The following is an 18,503-nucleotide window of genomic DNA, read 5'->3' as shown; positions in this document are numbered from 1 at the left end:
ATACATTTGATTTCTGAATTGTGATGTTGAAATTATCAAAGTTTCACCAGTATTAGTACTCTGCAGATACTTTGAGAAAAAGGCTTTGCAACAAACGAGAGCATATGAAGGACAGGTTCCCTCTCCCCCCCCCCCCGAACCTTAAAGCAGCATTGTATTGTGGCTATAGAACTTTGTAAGCTGTACATAAATTTATTTATTTATTTATTTAATTTGATTTATATGCCGCCCTTCTCCGAAGACTCAGGGCGGCTTACAATGTGCTCAGCAATAAATGACATAAATGACATGTGCAGGCAAAGCCATTTTCCATCATAGGGGAAAAAAAGCGTCGTGATTGCAAATGCATGAAGATGTGGCCGTGTGTTGAATGTACTTGATCTATAAAGTTGTACTGTACTTTTCGGACTATAAAACACACTTTTTCCCCCCTCTAAAAGAGGGTGGAAATGTTGGTGCACCTTGTACACCGAATACAGCCATTTTTGCCCTCCCGAAACCCTGCCCTGCACGTCCCATTTTTGCCAAAAATGGGCCTGTTTTTCGCAAAAATAACGTTTTTGCCCTCCCCAGCCCCCAGGACCACTCTGCAGGCCTCCCAAACCCTTTGCACATCCTGTTTGCGCAGAGGGTTTGGGGGGCCTGCAGAGTGCTCCTGGGGGCCAGGGAGGGCAAAAACTTCTTTTTTCTTGTTTACCTCTTTGAAATCTTGGTGCATCTTATACTCCGGTGCATCTTATAGTTCGAAAAGTACAGTAATTTGTGAGCATTCAGAATGGCTTATATTCATCTCAGTTGCGTATCTTACCAACTTCCAACCTGGGTTTTGAATTTATCAATTCAATTTCTAGTTTGATCTACCATGATTTGTTACAATTCAGTAAATTTACTCTCTGAGTAAATTGAGCTTACGTGCTAGAACTAGAAACCAATGCTTGTAATAAGATATTATGATATATCCTTACTTGTTCTCCCTACACTGAGAAAGTAAAACATGCGTTTTGGAACTCTAGAAAGATTAAAAGGACGGGATTTTCGTTCTGCTAAAATAGCTATTGCTGTAATCATATTTCTTATTGATGATATTATTTGTTATCGAGCAGAAATTACTTTGAGGAGAGAGTTAAATGGTTTTACACAATATACAAATATTGAGATGAAGATTAATAATTCAAGATCAGTAGCACTCCTTTTTGTAGAGACCTAAATGTCATCAGCATCACTGGTCTGTAAATGAGCTAGATATTGTACAGGTCCAAAACTTCAAACATCTGGGGAATGTTTTTCTTCATTCTAGAAACTGAAATAAACATACCAAATATGTGCCTCAAAATGTACAGTACATCAGTGCCCTAGTACTTAATTTCTTTTCACCTAGAGGTGCTCATACAGTACATTCCTGCAATCTTGCTTAGTTCTCTATGGAGCCCAGTGTGATTTATATTCTAACCTCCCTGTTACAATCTAAATTGTAAGAACTATTTTTAAGACCCCAGATGCTGTCTTAAGTCCAGACTATTGAAAATAGAGCTAAGGATTTGGACTGTTTGCTTATGTTTGTTAAAGTAAAGTCTAGCCATATGAATTTGATTCCTTAATACTGGCTTTCCTTCATTAAGCTCATTCATACTGCTTTTAAACGGGATTACTCTTGTCTTGAGTCAGTGATTCAAAGCACCAAATAGGCCTCTTTGCTTCGGAGTTGCTTTCGAAGAAATAAATTGCTGACATAAACCAACTTAGTATGTTTATCTCTTAACAACTCCTACACATAGAAGAGCACACTCATTAGTAAAATGAAATGCCTGACTCTCTGCAATGCTGCATAGAAAACAGGAAATTTCCATTTAATTAAGAGAGTCTACCTTGTGGATCTGGAGCAGCAGAGTTAGTAAAATAGTATAGTATTAGTTCCACATTCTAATTGCCACATTTCATAACTTCTTTGGGTGACTTGCTTCATTTTACTTGCTTGGATATTGAGATATGTATAAACGTAGCACAATTTTATGTAATAGTGTCATTCACAAGTCAGAGAAGAAAGATATAACAGATCCTAAAATGCAGATTTTGAATGTTTTAATTTTAAGACAGTTTGTTTCTTACTAGTATGACAAGCTTATGAGTCAATGATTAGCATTTTTATATACTAATGACTATGTTTTTGTTTGTTTTTCTATATTCTGATTGAAATAATATTATTTCTACTCCTAATAATAATTGAAATAAAAGCTTAGGTGAACAATATCAGGTCTTGAAAGCTTTTAATAAACTTCTAATATAAACATAATAAATAAATAACTTGGTGTTATTATGAATTGCATTAACAACATTACATACTAGTTTTATGTTTGTGCTTAACCATTTTGACTAGGTTTTTTAAATAAAAAATCAGTGTTCTGGTGGACGGCATATGCCTGTTTACCCTGAATGGTTTTTTTCCTTTCTTGTTTTCATTCAGGTATTTGCCTCCAGAGTGCTTTGTTGTAGGAAAAGAACCACCAAAAATTTCTAACAAGGTGGATGTGTGGTCAGTTGGAGTAATCTTTTTCCAGTGTCTATATGGCCGAAAGGTAAGCATGCACAGTAACTGCAATTTTCCATACATAAAAGTTTGACTAGCATTGTTCAATTAATCAAATATGTACAGGCAAGTACACTTATTTTTTTTTCTTCTGTTCAATTGTGTTCAACTCTCAGAGACTGCCTGGTCAAATCCCTGGCAAGATTTTTTGAAGTAATTTCTTATTGCCTCCTTCCTAGAGCTGAGAGAGGTGGCTGGCCTAAGGCCAGCCAGCTGGCTTTGTGCCCAAGGTGGAACTAGAACTCAAAATATCCCAGTTTCTAGCCTAATGCTTGAACCATTACACCAATTAGGCTCTCTTTTCAACCTGTTTTCATTTCTCGTGGTTCTAAAATACTTTAAAATATTTTAAAATGGCATAATTTTTAAAAAATAAGGTTTCTTTTTAAAAACAAATATATGCATGTGGATATTTGGTATAATGAACTGAAATTTTTTTTACCTCTTTCCAGCCATTTGGCCATAACCAATCACAACAAGATATACTTCAAGAAAACACAATATTAAAAGCCACTGAAGTTCAATTCCCAGTAAAGCCTGTTGTGAGCAATGAAGCCAAGGTAAAAAGTTCAACCATCAATTCTGGTAGAGTGATATATTCTGACACAAGAGGTTCAGTCAGACAAAACATTTAAAGCTAACTACAAACAAAATGCATTTAAATTTTTATAACAATTGTTTTTTAATTTCACATGGGAATTCATGCATTTAAAAGCAAATTCATAGTTTTCAAACAGTTTCTGTGTTTCCCCAATTTATGTTCCAAAATTGCTTTTTCAAGAAGCAACTGGACTTTCTGTTTTTCTTTGAAGACATTTCACTTCTCATACAAGAAGCTTCTTCAGACTGGATGGTGGGGAATGGAAGGATTTATACTCCTTGCAGACAGCCAGTCATTTACATTCTTTTAAAGCATGGGTATCAAACTTGACACATCACGTTCCCATCATGTGACATACTGTAACTTTTTTCCCCTTCACGGAGCTGGGGTGGATGTGGCCTATGTGTGATGCATCCGGTCCATGGGCCGCCAGTTTGACACCCCTGTTTTATAGAATTGTTGAGGCCACGTGGAGGTTTTTCTGTTTCATTAAGGTCACTTGAGTAGTGCAAAATTCGACACCCTTTTGCACTATTCAGGTGATCCTGATGACACAGATAAACCTCCAGATGGCCTTAACCACTCTCTAAAAGAATGCAAATGGGCAGCTGTCTGCAAGGAGTATAAATCCTTCCATTCCCTACCTGAAGGTCAGAGCTGAAGAAGCTTCTTGGATGAGAAGTGAAATGTCTTCAAATAAAAAACAGAAAGTCGACTTGGCTCTTGAAAAAGCACCTTTAGGACAACCATGACCTGGATGACTGAGAATCTCCATAGACATTCCCCAATTTATGTAAATCTATTATCAGATGCTGGAGAAAATTATCAGATACTGAAAATGATTCTCTAGAATTCTGAAACATTGATCTTGTTGAATAGAAAATAAGTGTAACTAAAGATGAGTGACATTAAATATACTTTGAACATCAATAATTGCAGAAGTCTTAACTAGATAAGCCAATTTATTTTGTTCTGTAATTTTCAATTCTAGAAGAAAATCCTAAAGTACAGTTACATTGTCCTAAATCCTAAAGTACAGTATCACTGTCATCTGTTTTAAAATTATATTTGCTATTGTTAACTATGCATCATGTAATGCTAAATCAAACATGGTTTAAAATGATCACTACTCCTTTCCCGACAAGCCAGCTTCAAGCAGTGCATTATAAACTTTAATTTAATTTAAAATTTAAATTTAAAATTTAATCATAGATTATTTCAAACATCTCTGATTTAAAAGAAATTACAAATCTCCTGAAACATAAAGAAGGGATTATCCAACCTAAATCTTTGTTTTACCTGATTGGGGTGTTTATGTAAATAGTTCTGGGCAAGTTTTATCTACCTATTTTTCAGAGTATAAGACACACTTTTTTTTCTCCTAAAAGAGGCTGAAAATTTGGATGCGTCTTATACTCCGAATGTAGCTTTTTTGGAGCTTTTTTCAGCCCTAGCGAGGCGCTAGCGAGTGAAGCAATCTCAATGCTAAACTTTTTTTCAGTGAAGCTTTGCCTGCTCCCTCAGACTCTCAGCTGTGAAGCTTTTTTTCAGCCCGACTCTCAGCTGTGAAGCTTTTTTTCAGTCCTAACGAGGCACTAGCGAGTGAAGCGATCTCCGTGGTTTGCTGCTTTTCTCATTGCTTCTCTCTCCAAAGATCACTTGTGCTGAATAAAAAACAGCAAACTAATGTGCTGAAGCTGACCAGACTAAGGACCCTAGCCAGATGAATACCTGGTAGGCAGATTCCCCCCACCCCCTATTTACCTCCCCAAAAACTAAGCTGCGTTTTATACTCCGAAAAATATGTTATTTCTTCCAAATTAACTAATGAAATGGCATGTTTTAATGGTGTTTGTTGGGGAAAAAAATCAGCCATGGCATTCTGGTTGGTTTAGCCATAATTTCTGACTAAATAGCAATAGTTTGTTTTGGCTTGTTTAACTGTTAGTCCTTGTGTGGAGGCAAGTGAAAACTTATTCATAGAATTCCTCCATACTTAGCTTAATTTTCCATGTTAATGGCCTCTTTATCTTCTTCACATGAAGGGAGAATATTGCATTTTCTCTCTACTTTTCACAGAAGAATGTCTTCAGGTACACTATTTTTGTTTGTAGTCCCATCCAAGTTAAACAAGTTCTGTGAGTTTAGCAAGACTGGGCTTGCCTGGTGCTTCTAGGCTTGGATTAAATATTTGTATATTGTATAGTGCTGCTTCTTTCCAACTATGTCATCTTTTTCACTGTAGCTTATTATCTACCCTAATCCATACTTCCATTCTTTCCTTCTATAGTTTCTTTGCTCCTGACAAAATTGGTAATACTCTGTTACCAACAACCTTCCACATCTAAGAACACATAAAGTATTGTGAATGCTAAATTTGGAAATTTAATAGTCCAGAATGATCATAATCTAAAGTAAAGACAGGCTGATATCTGGAGTTGTGTTTACCACACACTTACATTATCACATCTCAACAAGCAAAGTGTTATATGTATATTACAGGTGTGCAAATCGCTGAATAGTTGTACTTATTGGATAGATTTTGGGAGCTGAGGAATTCTGAAGATAGTATTAGTACATATAAAAGGCAGCATGATACAGAACCTCTTAATGAATCAAACCTTTCAGTTTTAGAAGAAATAAAGTAGTGGCCAAAATTGTGGAAACTTTTTGGGGAAAGTGTATTTTTGAGGTTTGATGGCTAATAACACCGCTTTTTTTTGGAGTAGTACCATAAAATTATATATCAATGGAAAGATAATTTAATCAAGAATGTAATGCTTTTCAACCTTTGTTTGAGAGATAAAAGTGGTTTTTTTCGTGGAATTCTAGATGTTAGGCCAAATTCCTGCAGCTGCGCCGAACAGTCCTTGCACCCAACTTCACATTGCATTGCACCATTTCATCTTGTATACACCCAGATGATTTTCTTCTGTCACATAGGCACAGTCTCTTAATTCTTCTATCATCACTTGCTGTTGTGCACTTTTTCCTGCCTTTACTAAAGTGGTTTTGTAGTGACTGAGTCTCCTTATACCTCTTCAAAAACTTAGAAATGCCACCTTTGGTTAAGTTTCCACCAATTTTTCTTCTAATTTCTTTATAACTGTAGTCTTGTTCACTTAATAATACTATTTTACATTGTTTTCTGGACAACCAGTCAACTGTTTGCACCATTACTGTATTTTTCGGAGTATAAGACATACCTACCTTCCCCCCCCCCCCCAAAAAAGCGACTGAAAATTTGAGTGTGTCATATACTCTGAATGTAGCTTTTTTGAAGCTTTTTTTTTTCAGCCCTAATGAGGCGCTAGTGAGTGAAGCGACTCCCTCTGACTTTCAGTTGTGTTTTAGAAGCTTTTTTTCAGCCCTAACGAGGGGCTGGCGAGTGAAGCGATCTCTGTACTTTGCCTGCTTTTCTCATTGCTGCTCCCTCTCAGCTGTGCTTTAGGAGCTGTTTTTTATCCCCAAGCAGGGGATAAAAAGCGCATGCGCATGCTCAAAACCAGCAAACTAATGTGCTGAAGCTGACCAGGCTACCTGATTGGCTCTCTAAACACTTATGCTCATTGGCTACAATCAGATGAAGGAAAGCTACCCGATATCAACCTAAGCAAGTTGTGCTTCCTTTTTCTGATCATTTGGCTATAATTTTTCATAGATCACAGATAATTGAACAAACTTAGTTGCATTACAATTCTTGATTAAATTATCTTTCCATTGATACATAATTTTATGGGTACTACTCCCAAAAAAGGGGGTGTTATTAGCCATCAAACCTCAAAGTACACTTTTCCCAAAAGGTTTCCACAATTTTGGACACTACTGTAGGGTTTTTGATCCAAGAAAATGAGTTCTTAATCACTTCCGCAGATTTGCATGTAATAAAACGGTCTGCTGATGGAATACAGGGACTTTTTGAAAAACAAAAACTTGAAAGATTTTACATTGGTAATAAATGCATTCAAAGAAAGCAAAATATAGTAAAGTATAGTAAATGTGAAGACGGAAAAATGAACTATGAAAAAAGGAGATAGAAACAGAAAACATGAGAAGAAAATATAGATAAATGGCTTCCAATCTTCCTCTTGGCAGCTGTACTGCAATTCTAATCAAACCTATCTAAGATTACATCATGATTCTCTTTTTTTCTATAACTTGTATCTCTTGCCTCCCAGCTGCTCAGCTAGCAAGCAAAATGCAAAAATTGTTCCTCCCACTGTTTACCTATGAGGAGCAGCTGTGAGATAACAAGTGGGTTATCTCACAATCTCTCCTTTATTCAGAGATATTTCATTGATCAGTGTTGGCCTTCTGGGTGTCGATTTCTGCCACAATGCCATATCTACTTCTTTGAAGATTGGGTCACTATAAATCACACCAGAAACACACACACACCCCACAAATTCTTTTTTTTACATAGTAATCTAATTGGAATTTCCTTAAATACATCTGTGTTCTCATTCTCAATCTTCAATCGAGTATTATAATATTACTGCAAAACATGATCACTAGTCATCTTCATGACAACATACACATTCCTTGGAACATTACTTAATTTTGCAAATCATATATTGATCCTGTAAACCTTATCAATCTCTGTTTCTGTGTCATCTCCATCCCAATCTAAAAAGTCAGAAATGTAAAAATTTTCCCTCTGATATCTTCCCCATGATCATCTTGAATTACCGCGGGTCTCATAGAAACAACCAAAAGACCATGGTCTGTGGGCCATAGAATGGCCAGATCTGCTCTAAAGCTTAAACAAAAATAGTTTTTTCTCAGTTCCAGTTGTGCCAAGTTGTCTAAATCTTTGTCCACCTCTCTAGTTATAACTTCTGTCTTACTTTCCAGAACTTCTACTTTGTCATTAATTTTTTTACATTTTCAGCCAGTTGTCCTACAGAATTTTCATTCTTCTTAGTTTCTTCTTTCATATCCTTTTTTAATCATTGTAAATCCTTCTTCCACTACTATTTCAAAAGCATCCAAACTATTGACAGTTTTGCTAAGCTTTTTGCTTTTAAGTCAAAATACTTTAAGGTGTTTTTAAATTACAAAAAGGTGACTTATTGTTCTTTCCTGCCATTCCCAAGAGCCCACTTAAGTTTGCTTATTATTGCTTTATATTCCCCCTTTATTATTTTTACAAGTAACTCAGGGTGGTGAACATATCCAACACACCTTCCTCCCATTTTCCCCACAACAACAACCCTGTGAGGTGAATTGGGCTGAGAGAGAATGACTTGTCCTAGGTCAAATGAATTGTACCCAGAGGGTTTAAGAAAGTGAGACTTTTGCTGGTTAAAGGTAAAGGTTCCCCTTGCACATATGTGCTAGTTGTTCCTGACTCTAGGGGGGGCGGTGCTCATCTCCGTTTCAAAGTTGAAGAGCCAGTGCTGTCCAAAAATGTCTCTGTGGTCATGTGACCGGCATGACTAAACACCAAAGGCGCATAGAACGCTGTTTGTTACCTTCCCACCAAAGGTGGCCCCTATTTTTCTACTTGCATTTTTTACGTGCTTTCAAACTGCTAGGTTGGCAGAAGCTGGGACAAGTAACGGGAGCTCACCCCGCTACGTGGTGCTAGGGATTCGAACTGCCGACCTTTCAATCAACAAGCTCATCTTAGCCACTGAGCCACCGCATCCCTGTTTTACTGGTTATATGTCCATAAAGAGTACACAGTAGTTTTGAACACAGTGTTGATTTCTCAGCTCCTAAGCCACTAAACTCATGAGCGACTACAGCTGGGGTATCAAATTCAAGGCCCAGGGGCCAGATCTGGCCTGCAGGGTGCTTAGATCTGGCCCGTGGGGCCACCCTGGAAATAGCGAAGGACTGGCACGCAGTACCTCTGCCAGTGAAAACAGAGCTCACGTGGCCCTTGCGAGCTCTGTTTTCACTGGCAGAGGGTTGCAGAATGCCATCCTGCCAAAAATGGAGCTTGCGAGGGCCGCGAGCTCCATTTTTGCTGGTAGAGGGTTTCAGGAGGCCATCACAGCTGAAAACAGAGCTCAGGAGCCCGTTTTGGTTAAATTTCCAACTTACATGCACACTAATATACACATAATATACACATTTTTCTTACAGTCTTTATTGCTATTCTGAATTTGCTTTCTATATTTTTATTGAAGATTATTATGTAAATGATGATTGGGAGAAGTAAATAATTTCTGCCTTGTTGAGCATTATCTACATATTTCCAATAACAAGATTAAAACATTTAAAAGGAAAAAACGGGGAGAAATGGCACAGAATTAAAAGTTTTTAAAAATTAATTGGCAATGTAATATTATGTACATCAGTAACTGATTTTGATTTCCCATCCCTTTACAATGATTTATAATTAGAACTCAGTAGATTTTAGAACAATGTTACTCCCACTATTATAATGTTGCTATTAAAAATACCTAATACAACATTGTTGAGCAATTCATTTATGGCCGGCTTGTATTTTCATAATAATACTTTAGTGGGAAAATGTTATTTATAATTAGCATCTCTGATTACTTAACATATTATAGTTGACTATAAATGAAACACAAGTCTTGAATTTGTTAGGAGGTGCTGAACAAATCTAGTCAAGCATGGCTTGTTGAAAACATCTGCTAAATTCAATGTAAACTGAAATTTGAATCGGAGATTTCAAATTTGATATTATGCTACTTCAACATTTACATGAATGGGTTTCCATTAGAATAGTGGGATTTTCACCTACATATTCTTCAACTTGAGGTCTCTAAGCCTCTAGGACACATTTGGGAGACAGAAGAAAAAGGAGGAATACATTCTGTTGGTTGACATTCCATCAGCAAACCGCATTTAATTCCACACCATGCTGTCTGTTTCCCCCCCCCTTTCTAGGCCTTCATCAGGCGTTGCTTGGCATACCGTAAGGAGGATCGGTTTGATGTCCATCAGCTGGCTAATGATGCTTACCTACTTCCACACATGAGAAGATCAAACTCTTCAGGAAACTTGCATATGACTGGACTGGCAGCCTCTCCCACACCACCTATATCAAGCATTATTCCTTACTGAAGCTTCTTCACCAAGATGGTTCGCTTGACACCTTCATGATATTTAGCTGCAGTGGACTTTCATTTGAAAGCATCCTGTTAGCGTTGTTTACACAGCAGGACAAATTTAACGATGGTGTCTTTATACTGTGGCCCTTCAAAGAAAAGTCGTTTCTCTGAGGAGACTGGATCATGACCTGAGAAGGGTACCTTTACTTTAGATGTTCACTTTGAAAACTTGGAAGGACAGCATTGCCCGCTGCCTCCCAACCAGATGTACTGTGTTATTAAGACTGAAGAAAATGTGTGTTTGGACTTCTAGGGAGGGAATACTGTAAATATTCTTTTTACTTTAAAAAAAAACCTTTTGGTTGATACTGGAGAGTTCTTATAAAGAGGGGTAGTTTTCATTATTTCAATAAAGAAGAAAATGGAGCACAGAACAACAACTCAGTGCCTGGACAAGATAAAGAAAAAAGCTAAATAAAAGAATCTTTCTTCCCAAGAAGTCAACATTTCAAAAACCAAAGTCAAGTTGAGTGACACAGCTTTGTTTCTTAATTTCAGTGGATAGAAGGGATTTAATATCGGGGTTGGGTGGGGGTAGGGCTGGTGCGAAGTTTTTAAAAATGTGTTTGTTGATTGAATGACTGTATTTTCAAAGGGATAAAAATAACAGTTCCAGTGAGGGAGCAAAATCTAGTTTGAAACTAGCTCAACTATTTAAGTGGCATTTTGATACTTAGCAGAATTGTCAACTGATTATCTGCTATCCAGGCTTTTTGTGGAGGATTTACAAGGCCGTGTATGTAACCAAAAGCAAATTGGTCATGTTTAATGTTTCTATGCAGGATAATGACAAATTCCCTTCTAATTTTATTGTAAATGTATTGTACAGATGTCATATTTTCAGTTTAAAAAAAAAAATTCAGCAACTTATTTCTGTACAAATGTTTAAAAGTATGGCTTTTTCTAATTGGATATTGTATTTTTTTTAAGTCTCATTGAAGGCGCTTTTAATTGCTGCTAAATGATGTTGCTTTTGCTTTTGCAAAAAACAAAAACAAAACAAAAAAATCAAAACAACCTCCTTAAGGTGCAAGTCAGCTGAAAGTCCTAGAGAGACTGAAAGTAGATAATTCATTAACAATCAAGGCATGTCAAACCGATCTGTGTTGGAACTATACAGTACAGTTCAAGTCAGTTTCCTGAACTGAAGCACGTGGATACTAGATGTAGAAGTTGTTTATGGTTATTCTCGGTTTCTGGAAGTACTGTCTACAAGGTGGGAAGATGTTCCTCTAAAGAGATGTCTCTTGTGGCTTGTACAGATATTTTAAAATGTGAAACATTTTCTAACTGCCTTGTATGGTAAGGTTTTTTTTTCCTTTTTCCAAATGCAGTATCTCTCTTCCATACAAGATTCCTCTTGTCATATTCATAATGCTGAATACTTGTATGTAACTTTGTCCATGTCGCAGAAAGGGAGGCTGTATTACCACAGGTTTTTCATTTAATATTGTACAGTTAAAATGTGGCTCTTGTTTCTGATGTTGCAAGCCATTTTGTTTTTGTTGTACATAAGGATACATTAACTGTCTCTTCAAAATGCTGCTGAAATTGTAGAGAATGTAGCCAAAACAGTAATAAAATAATGAGAGTTGAAATTTAAGCTGGTTTTCAAGGTCTTATTTTGGAATATAAAAGACAGTTTACAATGTCTTTTATTCTTAATACAAGGAGTAGTTTCTCTAAGTCCCTCAGTATAAAACCAATTGTTTTCTGTCCAATTGCATTTGATCAGACTACTACATTCTGTCTTGGAGCTGGTCCATCTATTATGTAGGATAATGCACCAAATTTAGAATTGCTTAATTACAAATCGAAGGATTCTTTCTGTTGATGGAGAAAAAAATAAATAAATTAGTAAAAACATCCCATTGGATGAGAAAGCAGTCTGGTATGTTTTGTGTATTTATTTCCTTATCTCTGCAGCTCCGCACCCTATTTTAGCGGGCCTGCAGTCCTCCCAGCGCAGTTCTGTGAGGATTGGGGGATTTAAGAAAAAGCATCTGCTTTTGTCTTCCAGGATCATATGAAGATTTTTCTTTACTGTGACACTATCTATAGGAGATGATCAGGCTGAGCCCAAGGGAGAGATTAAATGCATCATAAGTCATGAGTCCCTGTGCACCTGCAAGAGATCGAAGTCCAGCCCACCTTGAATGCCTTATTTCCCGCTCATTTCCCTTGACCGACAGTTGGTCAGATTCTTGTAGAGAACTTAAGTTTGCAATAAATCTTCATACTCATTTGAACTGCCTGAATCTCCTGATTGCCCCAGTACTTGACATTATCCAACCCAATCAGAGCAACAGTCCAGGTGACTATTAACTTTTGCAATGGCACATGATTTTATCATTTTTGCCACAGGTTCTAACTGCTTCAGCATACTATAGGTGAAATGAATATGCACTTTATCATACAAAGTCATACATGGTTACATCTCTTGTAAGTCTCTTGTGAAATGATTCCTGTTATTCAAGAACTTTGAAAACTGTCTGGTTTGTGACTGGAGTTCTGTTTTTCAGCGTTTGTATTATTCTTAACCTTTCTTGCTTTTCACAACTTGCTCCACATTTCCTCATTTTAATTTTTCTGTGGAAATTAAAATGAACATCAGCACAAAAGAGCACACAGCGCCTATGCTGAGGTGTGGGGGAAGTATTAAGAAACAATAGTTAGGCTATTTGGCCAGCGTAATAAACTGTAAATAGTATGTACCTAGCCATCATGTCTTATAAAGCATGTTTTTCCAGATTTTTAGTTTTAGTGTGAACCAGGCTAAATTCAATTTCTTCAACAGCTCACAGTTAAAACATACCATAGTTTACTTTTTCAAGTTTTGCATACAAGCCTCATTTGTAACTGTATGGGTATCTTCATTATTTTAGCAAATCCTTGAGAGAGAAAGCAACCTAGAGATAATATTTGCTCATCTCGAGTCATCTGGCACTTCATCTGTTCTCAAAGACTTATCAAAAATAACATGTAAAAGTTCAGCTATACATTACTACCTTCTAATTCCTTCAGCCCCTTAGGATGCAATTAATCTGCGCCTGGAGACATAAATTCCTTCTACTGTAAGTAAATACCGTAGTCCCTGATTGCATTTCTATAAATCTCCAGGTTCAATCAGTCATCCTATTCTTCTCTAGTTCCTTAAGTAAAATGCCTGGTTTTTTTTTCCTATACATTATGCAATTTTGTTTACTGTAATATGTGTGAGTGTCTTTGTTGTGAATGTGTGTTTTTGAACATTGCATACCCCAGACAATATTTGGAAGTTGTAACTTTGATGACAGAAACTTCTCACTCGTTCGACTCTAATTACTGCACCAATGAGAAACCATGAAAAAAAAATCTCTAAACAGAGTGGTTTTGATTGCTTTTCTGCTCGCCTATGCAACTTTTCTGTCTATAATTGTCACTTCTTTTGTTCCATAATTTCTGGTGGATCCACCCTGTCCAATGCCTAAATCAGCAAGATCTCATGAGACTTGACTCTTCTGCAAGATTTTGGTTATTCAATTTTGGTTATTTGGCTGACATTGATGCCCAGTGTATATGAAGTTGCCAGTTTTTGCCTTAAGTGTTGCGGTCCTATGCACCACAATTTATAGGTGTCCCCACTGTTGACCTTGCAGGATACTTTGCTATTATTTCCATGCACAGTCATCGCTTTATGAAAGTAAGCAAAGCATTTTTTGCACTGAGAACAGGTTCCTAGCCAATATTGCAGCCAAAAAAAAAACCTTTCCAAAGGGGTAAACATGCAAGTCCAAGACTCCTGATGTCCTTTAATTGGTCCAGACACTCCATGCAAGCAACTATGTCAGCCATACTCTTCCAATGTTTTCTCACCTTTAATATGATCACCAACTGGATACTATCAGTGTGGCATTTATGCTGTCATAATACATTGTCACCCTTGAGTGTCTTTAGCTTGGGATCTAGTGAGGGCATACGAGAGTTGCAATATATCTTCAGCCTCCACATTTTACAAAATAGTATGTTTTGTTGGGAAGACACAAGATGGCAAAGATATAGTTCCAAGGAATCTCCAGGACGAGCATAGAGATCTATTATGATGGATAGGAATACATACCTATCTTACTAACTAGAACATCATTTGAAGAACACCCTTCCCATTGATGAAACTGACATTTAGGACCAAGGGCAATTACAGAATTTAAAATATTTTATGCTTAGAGCCTAATAGTTGAGAGTAGGTATCCAATAACACACACACTTTTTCTCTTAATTTGGATTACAATCCAGAGATTATCCCAGCATTCAGTTTCATAGCTGAATATCCTTTTTAGAAGGATCTAAGTGCTCATTTCCCTAACCAAAGTTTGGCTTATCTGTTGCCATAAGATTGACAAAGTCAGACATACAAAATGTAATTGACAACATGCATTTTGTTTTTACTGATTCTTTACCTTTATTTTTTTTTTTTACTTTGATCAGCACAGGATGAGGGAATCCTATCCACTAAATGGCACTTTAGGCCTATAGTTTCAAGTAGCCTCCTTGATGCCTAGTGTTCTGATGACCTTATTCCTACCTGTAACAGGTGAGAAAAATTAGGACACAAAACAGTTTGGAAGAGAAACTAATTTTCATTTTTGGTTGGCCTGATTTAACAGCATGTAGGCAAGCTTAATCTTATTGCATTCCTTGTATGATAGAAGAATCTAGCAGACAAACTTAGCTTAACTGTGTCAACCATGGAATAATTTATATTTCACCATGTTTTGATTCATCACTTCTTTTGCAAGTGACAGGAACTAAGGACAGATTATGCTGAAGGAGAAAGAAATGCTATCCACTTAGATCTTCTTCGTATGAGCTATAGAATGAGACCAAACCAAATGCAAGCATAAGAAAGTTGGATCCAAGGCAAATGCTTGTATACTAAAAGGGCATAAAAGGAGGACAGTAGAATGAATTGCAGAAGAAGAGAAAGCATTTTTATATGATATGAAATTAGGATGCAAATTATTGAGAAGGAGAATATTGGACTTCCTTTTTGCATGCCCTGACTTTGTGTACCTCTAAAAATATTGATAACTAAGGGAAATAGATGTGCAGTTAGTTAGCAGAAGAATTTTGCATTTTTCATTTAAAAGACTTACTTTGTAATTCTTCACATTGCATACTCCTTACTGGTTATTTAATATTTTCTGTGCTTCCATTGTTTCTTTCTTTCTTCTCACTTATCTTTTTCTTCTGACTCTGATCTCAAATATTTACCTTACTTCTCTTTTTCCACACAGGAAGGGATCACAAAACAGGCTTTTAAATAATTTATCTTAAATTACTTGGATTAACTAAATTAGGCTTTTCTATCATCAGGACATGTCCTAAATTAAACCTTATTTTCTTTCACACCTTCATCATTCTCCAATAAATTTTCATACAAAAATTACATTCCTAACTTGAATGTTTTTCTCTAAAAACCTATTTTATGCTGTACATAGCTACTGGCTGTCCAACAAAAAACCAAACAAACTTCAAACTAAAAGCACACCAAAAAAAGATTTATGATACCTTCATTTAACAATAATAGATTTCTACTCTACATGAGGTAGGTCTTTTTTTGAAGAGCTATCCAGTCCCAAACTGATTTTTAAGATAAATGATCTTAGGAAAGGACTTTAAAGTTGTCTATTAATGGTTTGCACCTGGACAATATGCTCAATAAATACAGAGATCCTTGTCAGAGGCTGGCTACTATGGTGAGAGGCATTCAGGAGGGGGGAGCGGACCTGGCAGGTATTACGGAAACTTGGTTGGGCCAAGAGGGGGGGTTCCTCTCGTTGAAATGTGCCCACCAGGTTTCCGCGCATTCCATCGGCCGAGGTTGCAGGGTAGGGGCGGGGGGGTAGCGGTTATTATTAAAGATGGTCTGAGACCGAGGGAGGCCACTGTTCCTCAGACGACCGGCTGTGAATCCCTCCTTGTGAAGTGGGGTCATGGGGTTCAGATGGGTCTGCTGATTATGTACCTGGCTCCCTGCCACGTGTCAGCAGCCCTGCCCGAGCTACTCAATGTTGTCGCCGCGGTGGCGGTTGATACCCCTAGGCTTATGGTCATGGGGGATTTCAACCTGCCGTCCATGGGCGAGGTGTCAGAGGTGGCTCGGGAGTTCATGGCTTCCATGACAGCCATGGACCTGACCCAGTTAATTCATGGCCCTACCCACATGGGGGGAAACACGCTGGATCTGGTTTTTGTCTCTGGACAGTGGCTGAGTGACCTTGAGATAGGGGATATAGTTACCAAGCCCTTGTCATGGTCAGATCACTCTCTCCTTTGTCTCGACTTTCAAACCGCTACACCCTGCCACAGGGAGGCGGAGCCGGTAAGATGGTTCTGCCCCAGGCGCCTGATGGAACCTGATAGGTTCCAGATGGAGCTTGGGCCATTTCCTGAGGCTCTGGCACACACCTCGGCTGGAGACCTAGTGGCCGCCTGGGAAAGGGCGGCTGCTGGAGCTCTGGATCGGGTCGTGCCTTTGCGGCCTCTGACCCGGCGCCGATCTCATTCGGCTCCTTGGTTCATGAGGAGCTGAGGGAGTTGAAGCGCCGGAAAAGACGCCTAGAGAGTAGTTGGCCAGTCTTTCAGAATCCGACCGGACACTGGTAAGATCCCATATTAGGACTTACCTAGTGGCGATAAAAGCAGCGAAATGTAGTTATTTTGCTGCTCTTATTGTATCATCAGATAATCGCCCAGCCGCCCTGTTTAGGGTGACCCACTCCCTGCTCCACCAGGAAGCGCGGGAGGACCCCTTGGAGGGTAGAGCCGAGGATTTTGTTCAGTATCTGTATGACAAAATCACTCAGATTCGGGAAGATTTGGACTCCGACTGGGTAGTCTCAGGGGGAGGGACTGGGGCAGGTCTTGAGAATGTTATCTGGGATGAGTTTGATCCTGTGACCCCTGAGGACGTGGACAGGATTCTGGACAGACTGAATGCGACCACTTGTTTATTGGACCCGTGTCCCTCCTGGTTAGTACTGGCTTCCCGGGAGGTGACACGAGGCTGGCTCCAGGGGATTATAAATGCTTCGTTGGGTAAGGGTGACTTTCCCGCTGACTTGAAAGAGGCGGTGGTGAGGCCTCTCCTCAAGAAGCCTTCCCTGGACCCGGCAATGTTGGTTAATTATCGTCCGGTCTCCAACCTTCGTTTTGTGGTGAAGGTTGTTGAGAGTGTGGTTGCGCAACAGTTCCCCCAGTTCCTGGATGAAACGACGTATCTGGATCCGTTCCAGTCGGGCTTCAGGCCCGGGTACAGCACGGAAACGGCATTGGTCGCGTTGGTAGATGATCTCTGGAGGGCTCGGGACAGGGGGTGCTCCTCTGTCCTGGCCCTGTTAGACCTCTCAGCGGCTTTTGATACCATCGACCATGGTATCATGCTGCACCGGTTGGAGGAGTTAGGGGTGGGAGGCACTGTGTTGCGGTGGTTCTCCTCCTTTCTCTCTGACCGGTTGCAGGCTGTGTTGACAGGGGGGCAAAGGTCGACCCCGAGGCCCCTCATATGTGGGGTGCCGCAAGGGTCAGTCCTCTTGCCCCTCCTGTTCAAAATGTATGTGAAGCCTCTGGGTGAAATCATCCGTGGTTTTGGGGTGAAGTACCACCAGTACGCTGATGACACCCAGCTGTACATCTCCACCCCAGACCACCCCAATGATGCCCTTGAAGTGATGTCCTGGTGCCTGGAGGCCGTGCGGATCTGGATGGGGAGGAATAGGCTCAGGCTCAACCCATCCAAGACCGAGTGGCTGTGGTTTCCAATGTCCCAATATAGTCAGTTGATGCCATCGCTGACTATTGGGGACGAATCGCTGGCCCCCACGGAGAGGGTTCGCAACTTGGGCATCCTCCTGGATTCACGGCTGTCTTTAGAAGAGCATTTGACGGCCGTGACCAGGAGGGTTTTCCATCAGGTTCGCCTGATTCGCCAGTTGCGTCCCTTTCTGGATCGGGACTCTTTACACACAGTCACTCATGCCCTCGTCACTTCCCGCCTGGACTATTGCAACGCTCTCTACATGGGGCTCCCCTTGAGGAGCACCCGGAGGCTCCAACTGGCGCAGAGTGCGGTCCCGTGGGTGGTTATGGGAGCGACATGGCGCTCCCACGTAACACCTCTCCTGCGCGAGCTGCACTGGCTCCCGGTGGTCTTCCGGGTGCGCTTCAAGGTTCTGGTTACCACCTTTTG

The 18,503-nt window shown here is 39.2% G+C and overlaps 1 protein-coding gene across 3 annotated transcripts in view; it reads left to right on the top strand.

Moving 5' to 3' along the window:
• The window catches only part of TLK1 (tousled like kinase 1), an 82,445-nt gene extending 70,566 nt beyond the window's left edge, over positions 1-11,879 (top strand). For all 3 annotated transcript variants that reach the window (XM_034427256.3, XM_087884728.1, XM_034427262.3), the window contains 3 exons: positions 2,462-2,573; positions 3,037-3,144; positions 10,053-11,879. In XM_034427256.3, the coding sequence (XP_034283147.1) occupies positions 2,462-2,573; positions 3,037-3,144; positions 10,053-10,229 (397 nt within the window). In that variant the 3' untranslated portion in view covers positions 10,230-11,879. The remainder of the gene's footprint in view (positions 1-2,461; positions 2,574-3,036; positions 3,145-10,052) is intronic.
• Positions 11,880-18,503: the final 6,624 nt, after the last annotated feature.

Source organism: Pantherophis guttatus, chromosome 1 (genome assembly GCF_059756535.1).
Source record: "Pantherophis guttatus breed Tessera chromosome 1, ASM5975653v1, whole genome shotgun sequence".
In the NCBI taxonomy this organism is placed as follows: domain Eukaryota; kingdom Metazoa; phylum Chordata; class Lepidosauria; order Squamata; family Colubridae; genus Pantherophis; species Pantherophis guttatus.
Note: the sequence above shows the minus strand (reverse complement) of the source record. Positions and strands in the feature narration are given on the sequence as shown.